Source organism: Xenopus laevis, chromosome 7S, assembly GCF_017654675.1.
Source record: "Xenopus laevis strain J_2021 chromosome 7S, Xenopus_laevis_v10.1, whole genome shotgun sequence".
In the NCBI taxonomy this organism is placed as follows: Eukaryota; Metazoa; Chordata; class Amphibia; order Anura; family Pipidae; genus Xenopus; species Xenopus laevis.
This window is the reverse complement of record NC_054384.1, coordinates 2,219,598-2,234,793: the sequence shown is the minus strand read 5'-3', so window position 1 is coordinate 2,234,793 and position 15,196 is coordinate 2,219,598. Positions and strand designations below refer to the sequence as shown.

General features: G+C 45.8%; 1 protein-coding gene across 1 annotated transcript; it reads right to left on the bottom strand.

Annotated features, from left to right (window-relative positions):
- Positions 1-1,578: 1,578 nt before the first annotated feature.
- Positions 1,579-10,922, bottom strand: fhip2a.S (FHF complex subunit HOOK interacting protein 2A S homeolog). The gene is given in 17 exon segments (NM_001097084.1): positions 1,579-1,723; positions 2,894-2,997; positions 3,147-3,287; positions 4,417-4,560; positions 4,651-4,741; positions 4,884-5,024; positions 5,124-5,293; positions 6,509-6,701; positions 6,986-7,062; positions 7,145-7,259; positions 7,386-7,582; positions 7,906-8,139; positions 8,226-8,348; positions 8,828-8,932; positions 9,071-9,240; positions 9,698-9,776; positions 10,771-10,922. Coding segments are annotated over 17 exon segments (2,235 nt in total). The 5' UTR covers positions 10,816-10,922; the 3' UTR covers positions 1,579-1,617.
- Between the last annotated feature and the right edge of the window lie 4,274 nt (positions 10,923-15,196).

Sequence of the window (15,196 nt, the reverse complement as noted above, 5' to 3'; positions counted from 1 at the left end):
TTTTGTTATAAGGCTGCTGTAGGGGGATGTGCAGTAGCCATTTGGCTGTAAATCAAGTTCCATTGTGGCAACTGGAGAGGAATTGCACATTTTATATAATCACTGGTTGTACAGGCAGCTTTAAGGCAATAAAAGATCAGTAGCTGAATGAGTTCTGATAATGCACAGACTGTGACAAATAGATAATAAAATATACTCTACAACACATACAATAAATATTCTCCTGAGGCCGCTAACTGAGCAACGTGGGGGGTGAGACAGGACCTGCAGCAATACAACGTCTGTCATCTACATTTACCAGCAGATTGCTTCAGTGGGGATTCTGGGAAATGTAGTTGACATGTGACAGCTCAGGCGAGTGCTATTGCCTGGAGACAGAGCGACAGACATCATTCGGCATAAACAGAAAGCTGAGATTTACTGCTCAAATAAGACCGGAATCGACAACAAATTTGTGACATTCTGCAATAGATTATTTTAAATTTGTTTTAACTTAAATAACATTTGTATATAAGGGACAGCGACTCATTTTTTTTTTTAATGGTGCCTTTGTATTTTTGTAGTGGAAATAGGAAGAGATGATCATGTGACAGGGGTCTTCCCTTGTTTCTATAAAGACGTTACTGTCCTAGTAGCGCTCAGTACTGAAAATAACAGGACTAAGGGACACAAAGAACCCACTACATGTGTTCATAGCAAGGACAGAAATCCACCATTCCATCTTAAAGGTATAGCTGCCCTCCCTCTGGACACACAAACCTGCAGCTGCCCCTTTAAATACTAAGGGACAAAGCAGTATGGGTGCATTTTAATAGTGACACAAGCAGAATCTGGGAAACTTTCATAAAGAAATATTTCTGGGATTTTACAGGGTCAATGTGATTGATGGGGCAGGTCTCCTAATGAAACAAAGAGGGGCAGAAAGTGATTCGATTGTAGCCTTAAACCTACTTAGTGGCGCTCCTACCAAATAGCAGCATATCCAGAGCACGGGGGGTATAAAATAATACTCAGACAAAAGTGACATTGATCAATGGCCAGGCCGACAGTTGTGCAGTTGGTCTTTTCTTTTCTGTGTGTCAGCGGGTTATAAAGGAGCGTCTGTCTCTTTAAAAAAGTCCTCTTGGCAGTGATGGGGTTAACAGGGTCCGGCTGGCACCCGACCAAAGTAAAGGGGTCGCTCGTGAGCCGTAAACTTTTATACTTTCATTAAAAGCAATTGAGAAAAAAAAAAGTAAAAACCGAGTCTGCGGATTGGGTGACAAAGCAACAAGCCTGTGCAAAGTGCAAACGACCCGGTAGCTTAAAAGTTTTTAAAAACACTTAACGTAACCAAAGAATCCAGCACTTCCCCTTTAATTAAAGGGAATGTGCGTATTTTCTTCATGTCTCTTCTTGCGTGTGCCGTGAATCTACCTGCCCCATCAGGACAGAAGTAGAAGCGGCCTCTGAAACACGGAGACCCAACAATGACTACAGATATACATCAAGCGTCCCTTTCCCTCCAACATGGCGTCCGTCTCCCCAAACAAAAATGTTAAAAAAGAAAATACAGATAAAAGAAACGGAAAAGTAAAATTTGGTCTTGCGGTGTATAAAATCCAAAGGCAGGGGGTGCTATGGGGTGCTGGAGCTGTGATATTTGACAAAAGCAATGGCGGCCAGTTCCTTGCAGAATTCTTCCAATACAATCACCCCTTCCAATAGCGTCATGTGATCCACCCTGGAGGAGAAATAAAGGGGAGATTTACCCTGTGCTCGTTACCTACATGCAATATAATAGGCATTTAAAGGAGAACTAAAGCTTAACTAAAGAAGTAGGTAGAAATGTTGTACATGATGTTTTGTGCTTCTGTACCAGCCCAAGGCAACCACAGCCCTTTAGCAGTAAAGATCTGTGTCTCCAAAGATGCCCCAGTAGCTCCCCATCTTCTTTTCTGCTGATTCACTGATTCACATGCTCTGTGCTGCTGTCACTTACTGAGCTTAGGGAGCCACTCACAATATACAGTACACATAGAATAGAAATGTCACAATATAAGGCTGATTAGTAATTAATACACATAATTACTACATGGCAGCACAGAAACCAGTGCAATTAGCATCAGAATTGAATAATCAGCAAACCTGTAGCATCAGCTTATATTACAGCCAGGGAAGGTCATTTTCTGCTGGATAATTAGTGACGAGCCCTAAGCTTAGCTTCTCAACAGCCAATCAGAGCCCACTGAGCATGTGAGTGTCACAGACACTTTCCAAGATGGTGACCCCCTGTGACAAGTTTGAAGTCCTGGATCATTGCTGCTATTGACAAGCTGACACTTTAAGCAACAGATGAAAGAAAACTTTCAAACAACATTTACAAATAACAATAAAATAGAATTGTATTACTGCACAGCCCTAGAGGCATATGGAAGTTAGTGATCAGCACAAGGGTTCGATGGAAGCGCAGAAGAGGCTTGGGATAGTGATTGGACAAGGCATTGTCCAATCACTCGTACAATAAGTTTGTTATATAAAATATGCCATTTTTAGCCGTATTCATTGTTAGGGTTTACCTCTCCTTTAAGTGTGTGATTTAGACACAGACACAAAAATATGGCATTTTTAGGGTTTACTTATCCTTTAAAGGGCAATTTTATATATATATCTATATCTATCTATATATCTATCTATCTATATATCTCTATCTATCTATATCTATCTATCTATATTTATTTATATTAGGCATGCACTGAATCCAGGATTTGGTTCAAGATTCTGCCTTTTTCAGCAGGATTCGGATTCGGCCGAATCCTTCTGACTGGCCAAACCATAATTTGCATATGCAAATTAGAGGCGAAATCGCATTACTTTATGTTACAAAAGAAGGAAGTAAAAAATGTTTTCTTACATCGGCCCGTCTGGTTCAAGGCCCAACAGTCTCTTTCTCACAAGTAGGAGTTTGGGGGTGAACTCTGGGATCCGCTGGATTCTCACCATGAGGTCTCCAACCACCTGCAGGAGGGAAAAGCATGATGGGACATTAATACGGAGCATTATATACAGTCTCTATATATATATATATACAGGTGGAGTGGGTGAGGGGAGAAAGTGGGGGGTCGTTTTGTTTCCCCAGGCACTAACATATTGGCGCAGGTACTTACCCTGACTATAACAGAGAACAGAGAGCGACATCCGGGCGCCAGATTCACGTAGGGGTCCAACAGAAACTCGTGTATGTGCGGATGGGGGAACAGCGAGAGCTTGGACAGCACCGACGTTACTTGTAAATTGACATCATAGGGCTGCAGGGAGGGAAACAATAAACACACGGGGTCATTTATAAACACTGGGCAAATTTTGCACCAGGGTAGTAACCCATGGCAACCAGATGATTGCTTTTAGTAATCAACCTGCAGCTGGCTGAAAAAAGCTAATCACTGATTGGTTGCTATGGGTCAATGCCTAGGGGCAAATTAAAGGAAAACTATACCCCCAAAATGAATACTTGAGAAACAGACAGTTTATATAAAATTAAGTGGCATATTAAAGAATCTTATCAAAGTGGAATATATATTTAAGTAAATATTGTCCTTTTACATCTCTTGCCTTGAACCCCCATTTCATGGTGGTCTGTGTGCTGCCTCAGAGATCACCTGACCAGAAATACTGCAGCTCTAACTGTAACAGGAAGAGATCACCTGGCCAGAAATACTGCAGCTCTAACTGTAACAGGAAGAGATCACCTGACCAGAAATACTGCAGCTCTAACTGTAACAGGAAGAGATCACCTGACCAGAAATACTGCAGCTCTAACTGTAACAGGAAGAGATCACCTGACCAGAAATACTGCAGCTCTAACTGTAACAGGAAGAGATCACCTGACCAGAAATACTGCAGCTCTAACTGTAACAGGAAGAGATCACCTGACCAGAAATACTGCAGCTCTAACTGTAACAGGAAGAGATCACCTGACCAGAAATACTGTAGCTCTAACTGTAACAGGAAGAGATCATCTGACCAGAAATACTGCAGCTCTAACTGTAACAGGAAGAAGTGTTAAAGCAAAAGACGGAACTCTGTCTGTTAATTGGCTCATGTGACCTAACATGTATGGTTTGTTGGTATGTTTGTGTGCACAGTGAATCTTAGGATCCCAGGGGCGGCCATTATTTTTTTTAAATGGCAATTTTCTATTTATGATTACCCAATGGCACATACTACTAAAAAGCATATTATTATGAAAATGGATTATTTACATGAAGCAGGATTTTACACATGAGCTGTTTTATGCAATATATTTTTATAGAGACCTACATTGTTTGGGGGGTATAGTTTTCCTTAAAACAGGTTTTATATGATCTGATAGGGACCCCTACTGGCCACTGGGGATATTACAGCAACAACCCTCAATATCTGATGAAGAATTTGTACCTGATCAAGGATTCTGCCCATCCTATCAAACAGCACCTTCAGGAAGTGGCCCTCGAAGAAAGGCGCCTCCAAATTGCACTTGTCAATCGCTTTGGCAGCTCCCGGCCAATCCCAGCGCAGGCAGATTGCACAGTATTCCCGGAACTGGAAGGAACGGGCCGAGGGAAAAGGAACTTTTGTTATTAGTTATGCAGGAGCAACAGGGGGTCTCTCAGTGGGGTCAGTGCTACTTACCTGCCTGTGGGCATCCCTGAGGTAAGTGTCGTATCCTGTGCCCTCCACCTGGTATGAAGATTTCGCCTCATCAGGGACCAAGCAGAGAAAACTGAGAGGGGAGCAGTGACACATTGCTTTGGAGTTACATATAAACATTGTACTGCAATATACTGCCTATTCTGTACTGGCTGCTCCTGAACTAGAACTCCCAGCATCCTTAGTGTGCATCATAACCCCCACAGTTCACTAACCTGTTTACAATCTTATGCACTTCTGTCTTGCCGTCAGTCCTGTGATGCTCTGGGGTAATGGGGGGCGAGGCGCTGAGCCATTCTTTGGAGAGCGTATTTTCGGGGGACATGCCCGTAAAAATGGGATCTTCTTCCAAATCTCTGGAACGGTGAGAGGAAGGGAAAGAGCCGACATTAGCGCACATTCCATCTATCTACCCAGCTTACTAAAGGAAACGGCAGAGTTAAAGGGGAACTTACACTGCCCCTGGGATCTGTCCGTTCTCCACAATGTCTTTATCCTCGGGGCACGGGGGTTTATACTCGGTGTAATTCCGTTCCTCCAGGTTGCGCAGAACCAGGTTGTACAGAATGTGCTCGTTGGGCTTGTGCAGGAGGTGCTCAAATAGCCGCAGGGTCATGATGCTGATCTGCAAGAGCCACCGGCAAACTCTACTCATCACTTGCACCCTACTACCTCTACAACACCTCTAATACAAACTCTACTTGTCACTTGCACCCAACTACCTCTACTAAAAACTTTGCTAGTCACATGCATCCTACTACCTCTACAACAAACTACTCATCACATGCACCCTACTACCTTTACAACACCTCTACTACAAACTCTACTCATCACATGCACCCTACTACCTCTACAACACCTCTACTACAAACTCTGCTAGTCACATGCACCATACTAACTCTACAACACCTCTACTACAAACTCTACTAGTCACATGCACCCTACTACCTCTGCAACACCTCTACTACAAACTCTACTCATCACATGCACCCTACTACCTCTATAACACCTCTACTACAAACTCTACTCATCACATGCACCCTACTACCTATATAACACCTCTACTACAAACTCTACTCATCACATGCACCCTACTGCCTCTATAACACCTCTACTACAAACTCTACTCATCACATGCACCCTACTAGTCACAGGTACTACAGCTGATTACAGGACCAGCGAGTGCTGATAAAAGACATCCTATGGTGAGTGGGTCAATTGCTCAGAATCTTACAATACATGGACTATAGAGGCTGTAGTTTCCATGAAACGTTTTTGTATGTTCAGAACTTGTCCCACAGGATCTCGAGGGCTCACTCTGCATAACAAATAACTGTGAGACCATCTATATTTACATTTGCTTTAATATGTAAAGAGGGAACTGCGCTGCAATTGTATCAATTCATTCATTCATTATTTATCAACACTGGGCAAATTTGCCCATGGGCAGTAACCTATAGCAACCAATCAGTGATTAGCTTTTTAAAGCCAGCTGCAAGTAGAACAATGAATGCAATAATCTGATTGGTTGCCATGGGTAACTACCAATGGGCAAATAAATGACCCCCAGTGTTTATTATGGGGGGTCACTGGGAAGAAGAGCTGATGATCTCTGTACCTACACATGGACTTTTAATGCTAATCATGTTGCAGGGATTCCCCTCCCTCCTATAAAGGTGTTACCCTACAGTCAGTGTCTGTGAATTCCATATACCTAATTATTCTTTCCCCACTCTTAGTCATGTGATCGTACCCTAACGAGAAAATCAGCCTGGGGGAGGGGGTTAATTACAGAGTGGGTCTCGTGTGAGTAGAATTAGAATGAAGCCCCTCCCCTCACCTCGTCTGAGATGTGATTGCAGTGCTCAATGAGGCGGTGGCGCAGTGGGGTCTTGTGGATGTCCCGTAGAGTTTCGGGGTCCCTGTGCTCCCCCAGGATGAAATAGACAATCTGTTCCAGGAGGGATTTGGACGTGACCTGCCGGACAATGCGGTGGAGCAGAGCTGTAGCCGTTAGAATTCCAATCTCAGACCTGGGAGGGGGGGGTGAATGGTGACATGAGTTAAGGGCTGGGATTGGTGGAGAACAGAAATATAGGCGGGGCATTAGTCAGTCCAATCAATAACTGAGCATCATCACGTGGTTCTATAGCGCCTCAATTACCCCAAGTTTCCATGTCATTTCTCTACTGCTCTTATTGCCAACTGATTTGGCTTTGGGGTAACAGCCCCCCCCCATTTATCCTCCTGCACTGGTGGCTGAGCCTGAAATTAACCCACTGATCACTACAACCCCCCCCTCCCCACAAATACTCACGTCTGCAGGAGTTGGGGTTCCATGATGCCAACCAGGAATCTCTCGCGCACACTTCTGGCCATAGCGGAGGCAGCGATCTGAATGGGAAGAGGGGGAGTCCAGTCAATATAAGGACAGGCTTGTATGTGGGGGTTCAGGGGGTGAATGATGGAAACCAACCCTGTGCGCTTCTTTAATCAGCTGATCACAATAGTCGAACCAGGACAGGAAGGAAATGAGGGCTCTTTTTCCGGGAAACGCCGAGGCATCTTCCTTAACACTGTATGAGTCCAGCCTGGAGAAGGAAGAGAGCAAAGGCTGAACCCCTATTCCTCCAGTCACCCCAAATTCATGTTATAGGGCCCGGCACCTCACTAGGGATGCTGGGAACTGCAGAAATATTTATTTCATTGCTAGTTACCCCCAGTTGATGCCCTCCACTGTTTCAATATCCAGAGGGTCGATGGAGTGCGGCAGCGCCTGGTACAGGGAGGTGAGTCTGTCGGTGAGGAGTTGGCACAGGGAGGTGCTCTGCGTTAGGCACTTAGCGGCTGCCACCTCGGGTAAACTCACCAGCAACATGAGCCCCTCACAGGCCTTTACAGCAATCCGGCCGTCCTGATAAAGGGAAAGCGCAGCATTAATATTAATGTTCATGTGCCCGAGGGACGCCTTCCCTTTAAGGAACAAACATTAAAGGGATACTGTCATTTTTTTTCAAAACACATCAGTTAATAGAGCTGCTCCAGCAGAATTCTGCACTGAATCCATTTCTCAAAAGAGCAAACAGATTTTTTTATATTTAATTTTGAAATCTGACATGGGGCTAGACATATTGTCAGTTTCCCAGCTGCCCCAAGTCATGTGACTTGTGCCTGCAATTTAGGGTGGAACTACTATTACTTACGATTTCACCTGAATAATAATGATAACAAGCTCACCGGACTTTTTGTGAGGTTTAACAAGGAGTTCACCAAATTGTAATCCTGCTGGATGTGATTGGCCGACGCTTCTGATGATGCGGAAGGTTTCAGGTCACCTGACGAGGATTCGTTTCCAGGATCTGCGTTGGCTCCGACGGTTCTCTCCGGCTGTCCCGTGTCATTCAGCAGCTCGTGTTGGGCACTGCCCCCCGGGAAAATGTAACCTCCAGACTGAGCCCCCTTGGATTTGTTCTGAAATCAAATACAGATGTAACTAGGGGAGCTATAATATCCCCCCCTATTCCACCGGCACCCACTTACCCACGACCTACACTCACCTCCAGGAAGAAGTTTACCAAATAGGGGTCTTGCTTTAACTTGGCGCATACGATGCACAGGAACTGGATTTCTTCGTTTTCCGTCGGATTGGCCAAGACCTCGCCGCACAGTCGGATCAGTTTCTGGAGGACGGGGCAAAGGGCAAGGGAATAAAAAATAAATATATCTGCCCCCCATCCGACTTACTGAGTCAGGGGTACTGGGACTCCTCGGCTTTCCCACGGCAGCTGACAGGGCAGACTATAAAAGGGCAGCAGGAGAGATGGGGGCACAAGTGGGCAATTATAGAGAATAGGAAACTAAATGGGTCACATACACATCCCTGAACCAATCACATACACTTCTCACCATACATGGCGGCTATGTTATTTGAGAGCAGGACAGACAGACACAGACAGAGTGGGCGGTGCCAGTAGAGGGCACACATTAAACCCAATGAGAGAAGCCAGTGAACCCCCTGATCACATTATACAGTTCTATAGTAACATATATATATATATAGTAACAAAGTTGAAAGGAGACTTGGTGGGGTTCAGCTGTGCCAGGTTTGGGGGGACCCCAATGGGAGGAGATGACTGTGCCCAATGACTGGGGGGGGTACCTGTACGGGTCTGTGCACGTTGATGTGAGGAAGAAGAGGCTGTCGGATCCTTCCGAGAAGTTTTGTATAAAAAATCAGGACTTGCTGCTTCATTCCGGGGGGACACTGGGGGGGTTGAGTAGAAAAAACAGAGTTAAAACTGGACAACAACCCAATCCACCGCCCCACAGAATCCCCAATGCCAGGAGTGAGCCAATCGGCCGCTCTGTGACTGAAGCCCCTCCCCCAATTTGAATGACTCACGTCGGCTTTCCCCAGGGTGTAGAGGGTCTCTAGGACCTTGTGGTGCAACAAATACTCCATGCAGGGTCCCGTCTCCCCCGACTCCCTCTCATTCTCCTCCTGCACCAGAATGTCCAGCATCTGCTCCAGGTGGGAGGGGATATTTGTGTCCGTCACTGGGGCCTTGTCATCTGAGCAGGGAAACAATTCAAGGGTTAAATTCAATTAGAAACAAAAAGGTCACACCCCCACCCTGCAGCCGAGCAAATCTGGGGGCTCACAAGGACCCTAAACTGTCAGTTTTGCTTCCTGCCTACTGTGGGTGCCACCCCCTTCCTGTGACCAATCAGAACGTGCCTGCAGGGTGCCGCCCCCAGCCTGTGCATCAGAGTGTAAACACACAATCACATGACACAAATGAGCCAATCAGCTGCAGGACATTATTTCTAGCTCTACATTAAAGGAACATTTCTATTTATTTCTCTCCCAGTGTCACAGATACGTCAGTCGCAGCTGAAATATAAATGTGACCGAGTGTCGCTGATTAACGAGTGGCTGGTGCTTCTGTGACTACAGCTGAATACGTAGAATCTCTGCCATAAAGCAAGGCTGGACTGCTGATTATTGGAGTGGAAGTGTCAGACTCACCGGACGTCTCGATGTAGTAATGGGTGATGGCTTTCCAGTGATAGACAAAGTCTTCTTGTAGGGGCAGAGAGGGCGCGAGCTGTGGGGAGAGAAACACAAACATCAGAACTCGGGGAGTTGCGTTACCTGCCCCCGCTTAACCCCTTCATAACCAGCAGCTGCAGCCGTTGTGTGTGACCTGGGGTACATCCCCCCACCCAATAAACAATATAATAAGCCACAGCTTGAGGCCCCCCTGAAACAGAGGAGATGGGGTGAGAGGTTGAAGAGCAAAACCAATCAGGAACGAGCGTCACAAACAGCCCCCTATATTAACCCCCTCATTGCCACAGAGGCGCCGGCCTGGGAGAGAAACATCTGGGACTTAGGGACAAACTGCAAAGCCCCACCCACAAATACAGTAGGAGGAGGAGGAGTCAGCTGGGGCCACACAATGAGCACACGGGGTTAATTCCTGTATCACCCGGGAGGCCTCTAGTTACAGTACTGGGGGGGGGGGGTATCCCCAATACTGGGAGTGAATGAGGGGGAACCTCAAGGTGCAGCCGGTGCCTAATCCACAGCAATGCCAAGGTGAGCTTTAATATACACCCCCCAATATACTCACTGACCCCCAATATACTCCCTGTCCCCCCAATATACTCCCTGTCACCCCAATATACTCCCTGACCCCCAATGTACTCAATGACCCCCAATATACTCCCTGCCCCCCAATATACTCCCTGTCCCCCCAATATACTCCCTGACCCCAATGTACTCAATGACCCCCAATATACTCACTGTCCCCCCAATATACTCCCTGCCCCCAATATACTCACTGACCCCCAATATACTCACTGACCCCCAATATACTCAGCCCTGTCCCTATGGCCCCTCTATACAGACAATGTCTCAGACAGAGAGTCACAGTGAGAGAGAGACAGTCAGAGAGATGATAGAGAGAGAGTCACAGTGAGACAGAGAGAGAGAGAGAGAGAGAGTCACAGTGAGACAGAGACAGAGAGAGAGAGAGAGAGAGAGAGAGTCACAGACAGAGAGAGAGAGACAAGTCGGTGCCACATCCCGTCACTCACCGCCTCCACGGCCTGTTGTAAAATAGACGAGATCTTAGAGAACATCTTGTCCCTCCGCTCCTGCAGCTTCTCCCGAGAGAACTGGGCGATCCGCCGACCCCTCCGCGACTCCAGGTTGAGCCTCTATCCGGGGCAATCACCGCGTAACCGGCACATCCGCACTCACACACCGGAGGGGACACTCGTTACTGACGCACCGCCGCCGCCACACAAACACTCCGACTCGACACTATTGCGCCACCTGCCGGCCCAGAGCTGATACTGCACGAGTCCTTCCTGGATATTCCTCTGTGTGATGCCTCCACCTACCGACACACTGATGGTATTGTCCTTCCTCTTCCTCTATCCACACAAACATAATTCTGCCCCTACTGGCCGAGTGACGGAACTGCGCTCTCTCTTGTTGTATTCACAAACGATATTGCTGCCACCTACCGCCCTATTACCGCTACTGCATCTGCCTATTCTGTAACTACAACTACACTGCTGCCACCAGCCGCCAGAAATCGGTACTGCACCTTCTCTACCTACTGAAAAAGCTCGCGCCTGACTCACACCTGCTCACTTTCAAAGGGGTTGTTCCCCTTTAAATTAACTGTTAGTATGATACAGAGAGGGATATTCTGACACAGTTTCCAATTGGTTTTCTTTTTTTATTATTTTTATTGACTCATTTAGCTTTTTATTCAGCAGCTCTCCAGTTTGGAATTTCATCAGTCTGGTTGCTAGGGTCCAAATTCCCTAGCAACCATGCGCTGATTTGAATAAGAGACTGGAATATGAATAGGAGAGGCCTGAATAGAAAGATGAGGAATAACAAGTAACAATAATAATACATTTGTAGCCTTACAGAGCATTTGTTTTTTTAGATGGGGGTCAGTGAATGACACATGATCTGCCGACTCGGCTCCTCTATTGGACAATATTAGTCTGACTGGGCCACTCCAGAACAAGCCGGACTCTTATTGGCTCCCACCAGGTCTCTACAGGAATCAGGGGGCCCCACACTACTAAGTTAGCAGGGCCCCAGTCATTAGCCCTAGTGCGCCCACATTCCAAACACTGTGAGCCCCACTAATCTCTGTTTGGGCCCCTCTGTCCTGTGGCCCCTGACTGGAGCCCCCACTGTACCCCACTGCTGGTGGCCCTTCCCTTATTGGCCCAATTTCTGAGCTCACATTCAGCTTTGAGCCTCTATTTAAATTCTCTTTCACTGTATTACTCAACATTAAAGGGGAAATCACCCTAAAAAGAACAGACACTATAACAAATATAAGGGACAGATGGACGACTTCCAAGCAATTTTTATGATTTTTCTTTAATGGCCTCTTGTGCCACTTCCTGACTGGCAGCTGAAAATGCCTTCTTCGTTGTCAAGAGACACTGCCCCTGGCAACCAAATAAACCCACATTAGGCTCTTCGTCACCTTTTACTTCTTTTATACTAAATATCTAGTGGCTGGTCGGTTGCTAAGGTGACTCCAGCATCCCTAGCAACCAAACCTCTGTTACAATCCCAAACCTGAGCATTGCACAATAAAAATATGGAGAAAAGGAAAAGGAGAAACCGGCACACAGGAGAATATGCAAACGGGTTAACCCCTCACGTGTTTATTAACGTCAAAATGATGTACAACGTTTCGGAGGGTTAATTCATTAGAATTAGAAGTAAAATCATTTCCCGCCTATAACACTTTGCTTTCAGCCCCAAACAAACCCTTTATATCCCACTGTTGATGGGAGCAGTTTCCCTTTGACTTAACTTTTAGTATGTTATAGAATGGTCAGTTCTAAGCAACTATTCAGTTGGTCTTCATTTTTTATTTTTTTTAATAGGTTCTTAAATATTTGCCTTCTTCGTCTTCTTCTAAATAAAAAGCTAAATAACTCAAAAACCACAAATAATACAAAATAAAACCCAGTAGCATATTGTCTCAGAATATCTCTACCTCATACTAAAGGTTAATTTAAAGGTGAACAACCCATTTAACAACTTTTCTGTGATTGGCTGCGCTGAGACTCCGGGACGTGTTCTTCTCAGAAAGAGATTGTGTGTTTGGGCCGACGCTAAATAAATATATTTGTTCAGTTTTTGTACTGAATGAATTGGATGCACAGAATCCAGGATTCGGTTCGGGATTCGGCCTTTTTCAGCAGGATTGGGATTTGGCCGAATCCTTGTGCCTGGCCTTCCCAAATCTGAATCCTAATTTGCATATGTAAATTAGGGGCAGGTAGGGAAATCATGTGACTTTTCATCACAAAAGAAGATTTTTTTCTTTTTTCCTGCCCCTAATTTGCATATGCGAATTAGGAGTTGGATTCGGTTCTGTATTCGGCCGAATCTTTCACTGGGGATTCGGCCAAATCCCAAATAGTGGATACAGTGCAGCCCTAGAATGAAGAGTCTTTATTTTTAGCTTTTCCTGGAAATTCCACATTCTTCCCCCAGGGGGAGCAGAACAAGCCCAGCACTGGGGCTGCATTGACTAGAGGCTGTTTCTTTATTCCCAGGTTCTGACTCTTGAATCAAAGTAGCAGCAACCAGTTCTGATCTGATTGAAGCACTGATAGAGTATAACATAAGTATATTGGGAGGTTACATTGTGTTTCTCAGGCTGCCTCAGCTGAAGGGTTAACTGGCAGTTGGCCTGGGCGGCACTTGCTGTGGGTACTCGTTACCATTCACATAAACATGTTGCACATTATTATTGTATCGACAATGGGAGGAAACAGGAGCGACAGAGATCTTGGTAAATACGAGAAGTTGCTATAATGTAACAATAAGGGAAAATGACTAATTGGCTTCTGACGTCTTGTTAACCCAATGAGTGCTGGAAGCGTCTCAGCCCGTGCCTCTGGTTAAGTGACAGTTTCTATAGTCGCTCGTGAGTTCATTGTTTGCTGGGTGCCACCAACTCGGGGTGAGGCCATTGGCACATGTACTGGTTCTGGACTTGGTCCGACCCGCAGTGATAGGAAGGGAAATATCCTGCAGGGGGAACCTGTGAGCCAGGGGGTTGCCTCAAATCTCTAGGGGGTGATTGTAAGGATTTTGTTAATTGTCTGCAGAGCTAACAATCGCCTGGGCAACAAAATCATCTCTACATGTGCCAACAGTCAATCATAATGTTTAAATCATGCTGAAACCTTAAAAGCCTTTATTAACCAGTGGATTAATAATTTGGGTCCCCTTGGGAGGGAGGGACCTGTGATGCCAGAACCAAACCAGAGCATCATGTGACCCAGATCGCGGTCATTACCAGACTCTATTGGACTTTCTGGGATTTCCTCGTCCTGCAGTTCCACTTTCTGAGAGACAGAGGGAGCTGTGAGCGTCTCCTATTGGTCAGACAGAAGAGAATAGTTGTGCCCACTGGTCCCCCACTGGTTTATGGACACAGGGACCCCCAGTTATGAACATGGAGGAGAGACCCTGAAAGAAGTAGAATAGTAAACCAAGCAAACAAATAAAAAGGACCAATTGCAGGGTTCCACTGGTTTGAGGCTGCACCCACATTTCTCTAATATATTAGATCAGTGCTGTCCAACTTCTGGGGTACCGAGGGCCAACATTTTACTGGCCTATGTGGGGGATAATGGAAGACAGTGTTGGCCACTCCCCCTTTTAAACCACACCCACTGTAAACCACACCCACTGTAAACCACACCCATGTTACCACAAGAACTTTTTAGATCATATCCACAGTAACTGTGGTAGCACACCAAAAAACCAAATGGTAGGCGCTCACTGCAGGGAAATCCCTCATCACTTATATGTGAAAATTTTAAGATATTTTAAAACATCCCCTCTACATTTGTAGAAGCTGATTTGCAGCCCGGATTGTAGGGTAACGTGTGGGGGAGGGAACAGGGGTGGGTGGGAGCTCGGTGCTGTATTTACATGACGTTTGCTCAGGGAAATATCTCTTTACTCATCACTGAGATGTAAATACTGAGTAAATACGATCTATAAAACTTCTCAAGCACAACTGAAGGGAGTAGTTAAAGGGCAATTAAACCTCCATTTTTACTTTTATGCATGTGTTACAGTTTCAGCTTTACATAAAGAACCATTGTCCTCTAAACACCTGGCTACTGGCTACTGGCTACTGGCTACTGGCTACTGGCTACTGCTCATCCTCATCACCTCTGCCCCATTTTTCATTCAAGAGGTGGGACCCGGCGCAGTCCTGGAGTTGCTTGTGGTGACGTCACAATGGGAAGTGGATTCTTCAGGTTTAAAGGTGCCAGTCTGGTAGTTTTGTCTCCCTAAAGGCAAATAGTCACCCAGTTTGCCCAGATTAGCCCTGATGGACGTTGTACTCGGAGCACCCAAGTGTTATTTTACATGTGGTGGGTCTGCACCTCTGTGTTTTGGGGCTGAAAGGCAGTGGGTTGTCCCTGTGGGTAGAGAAATGTCCTT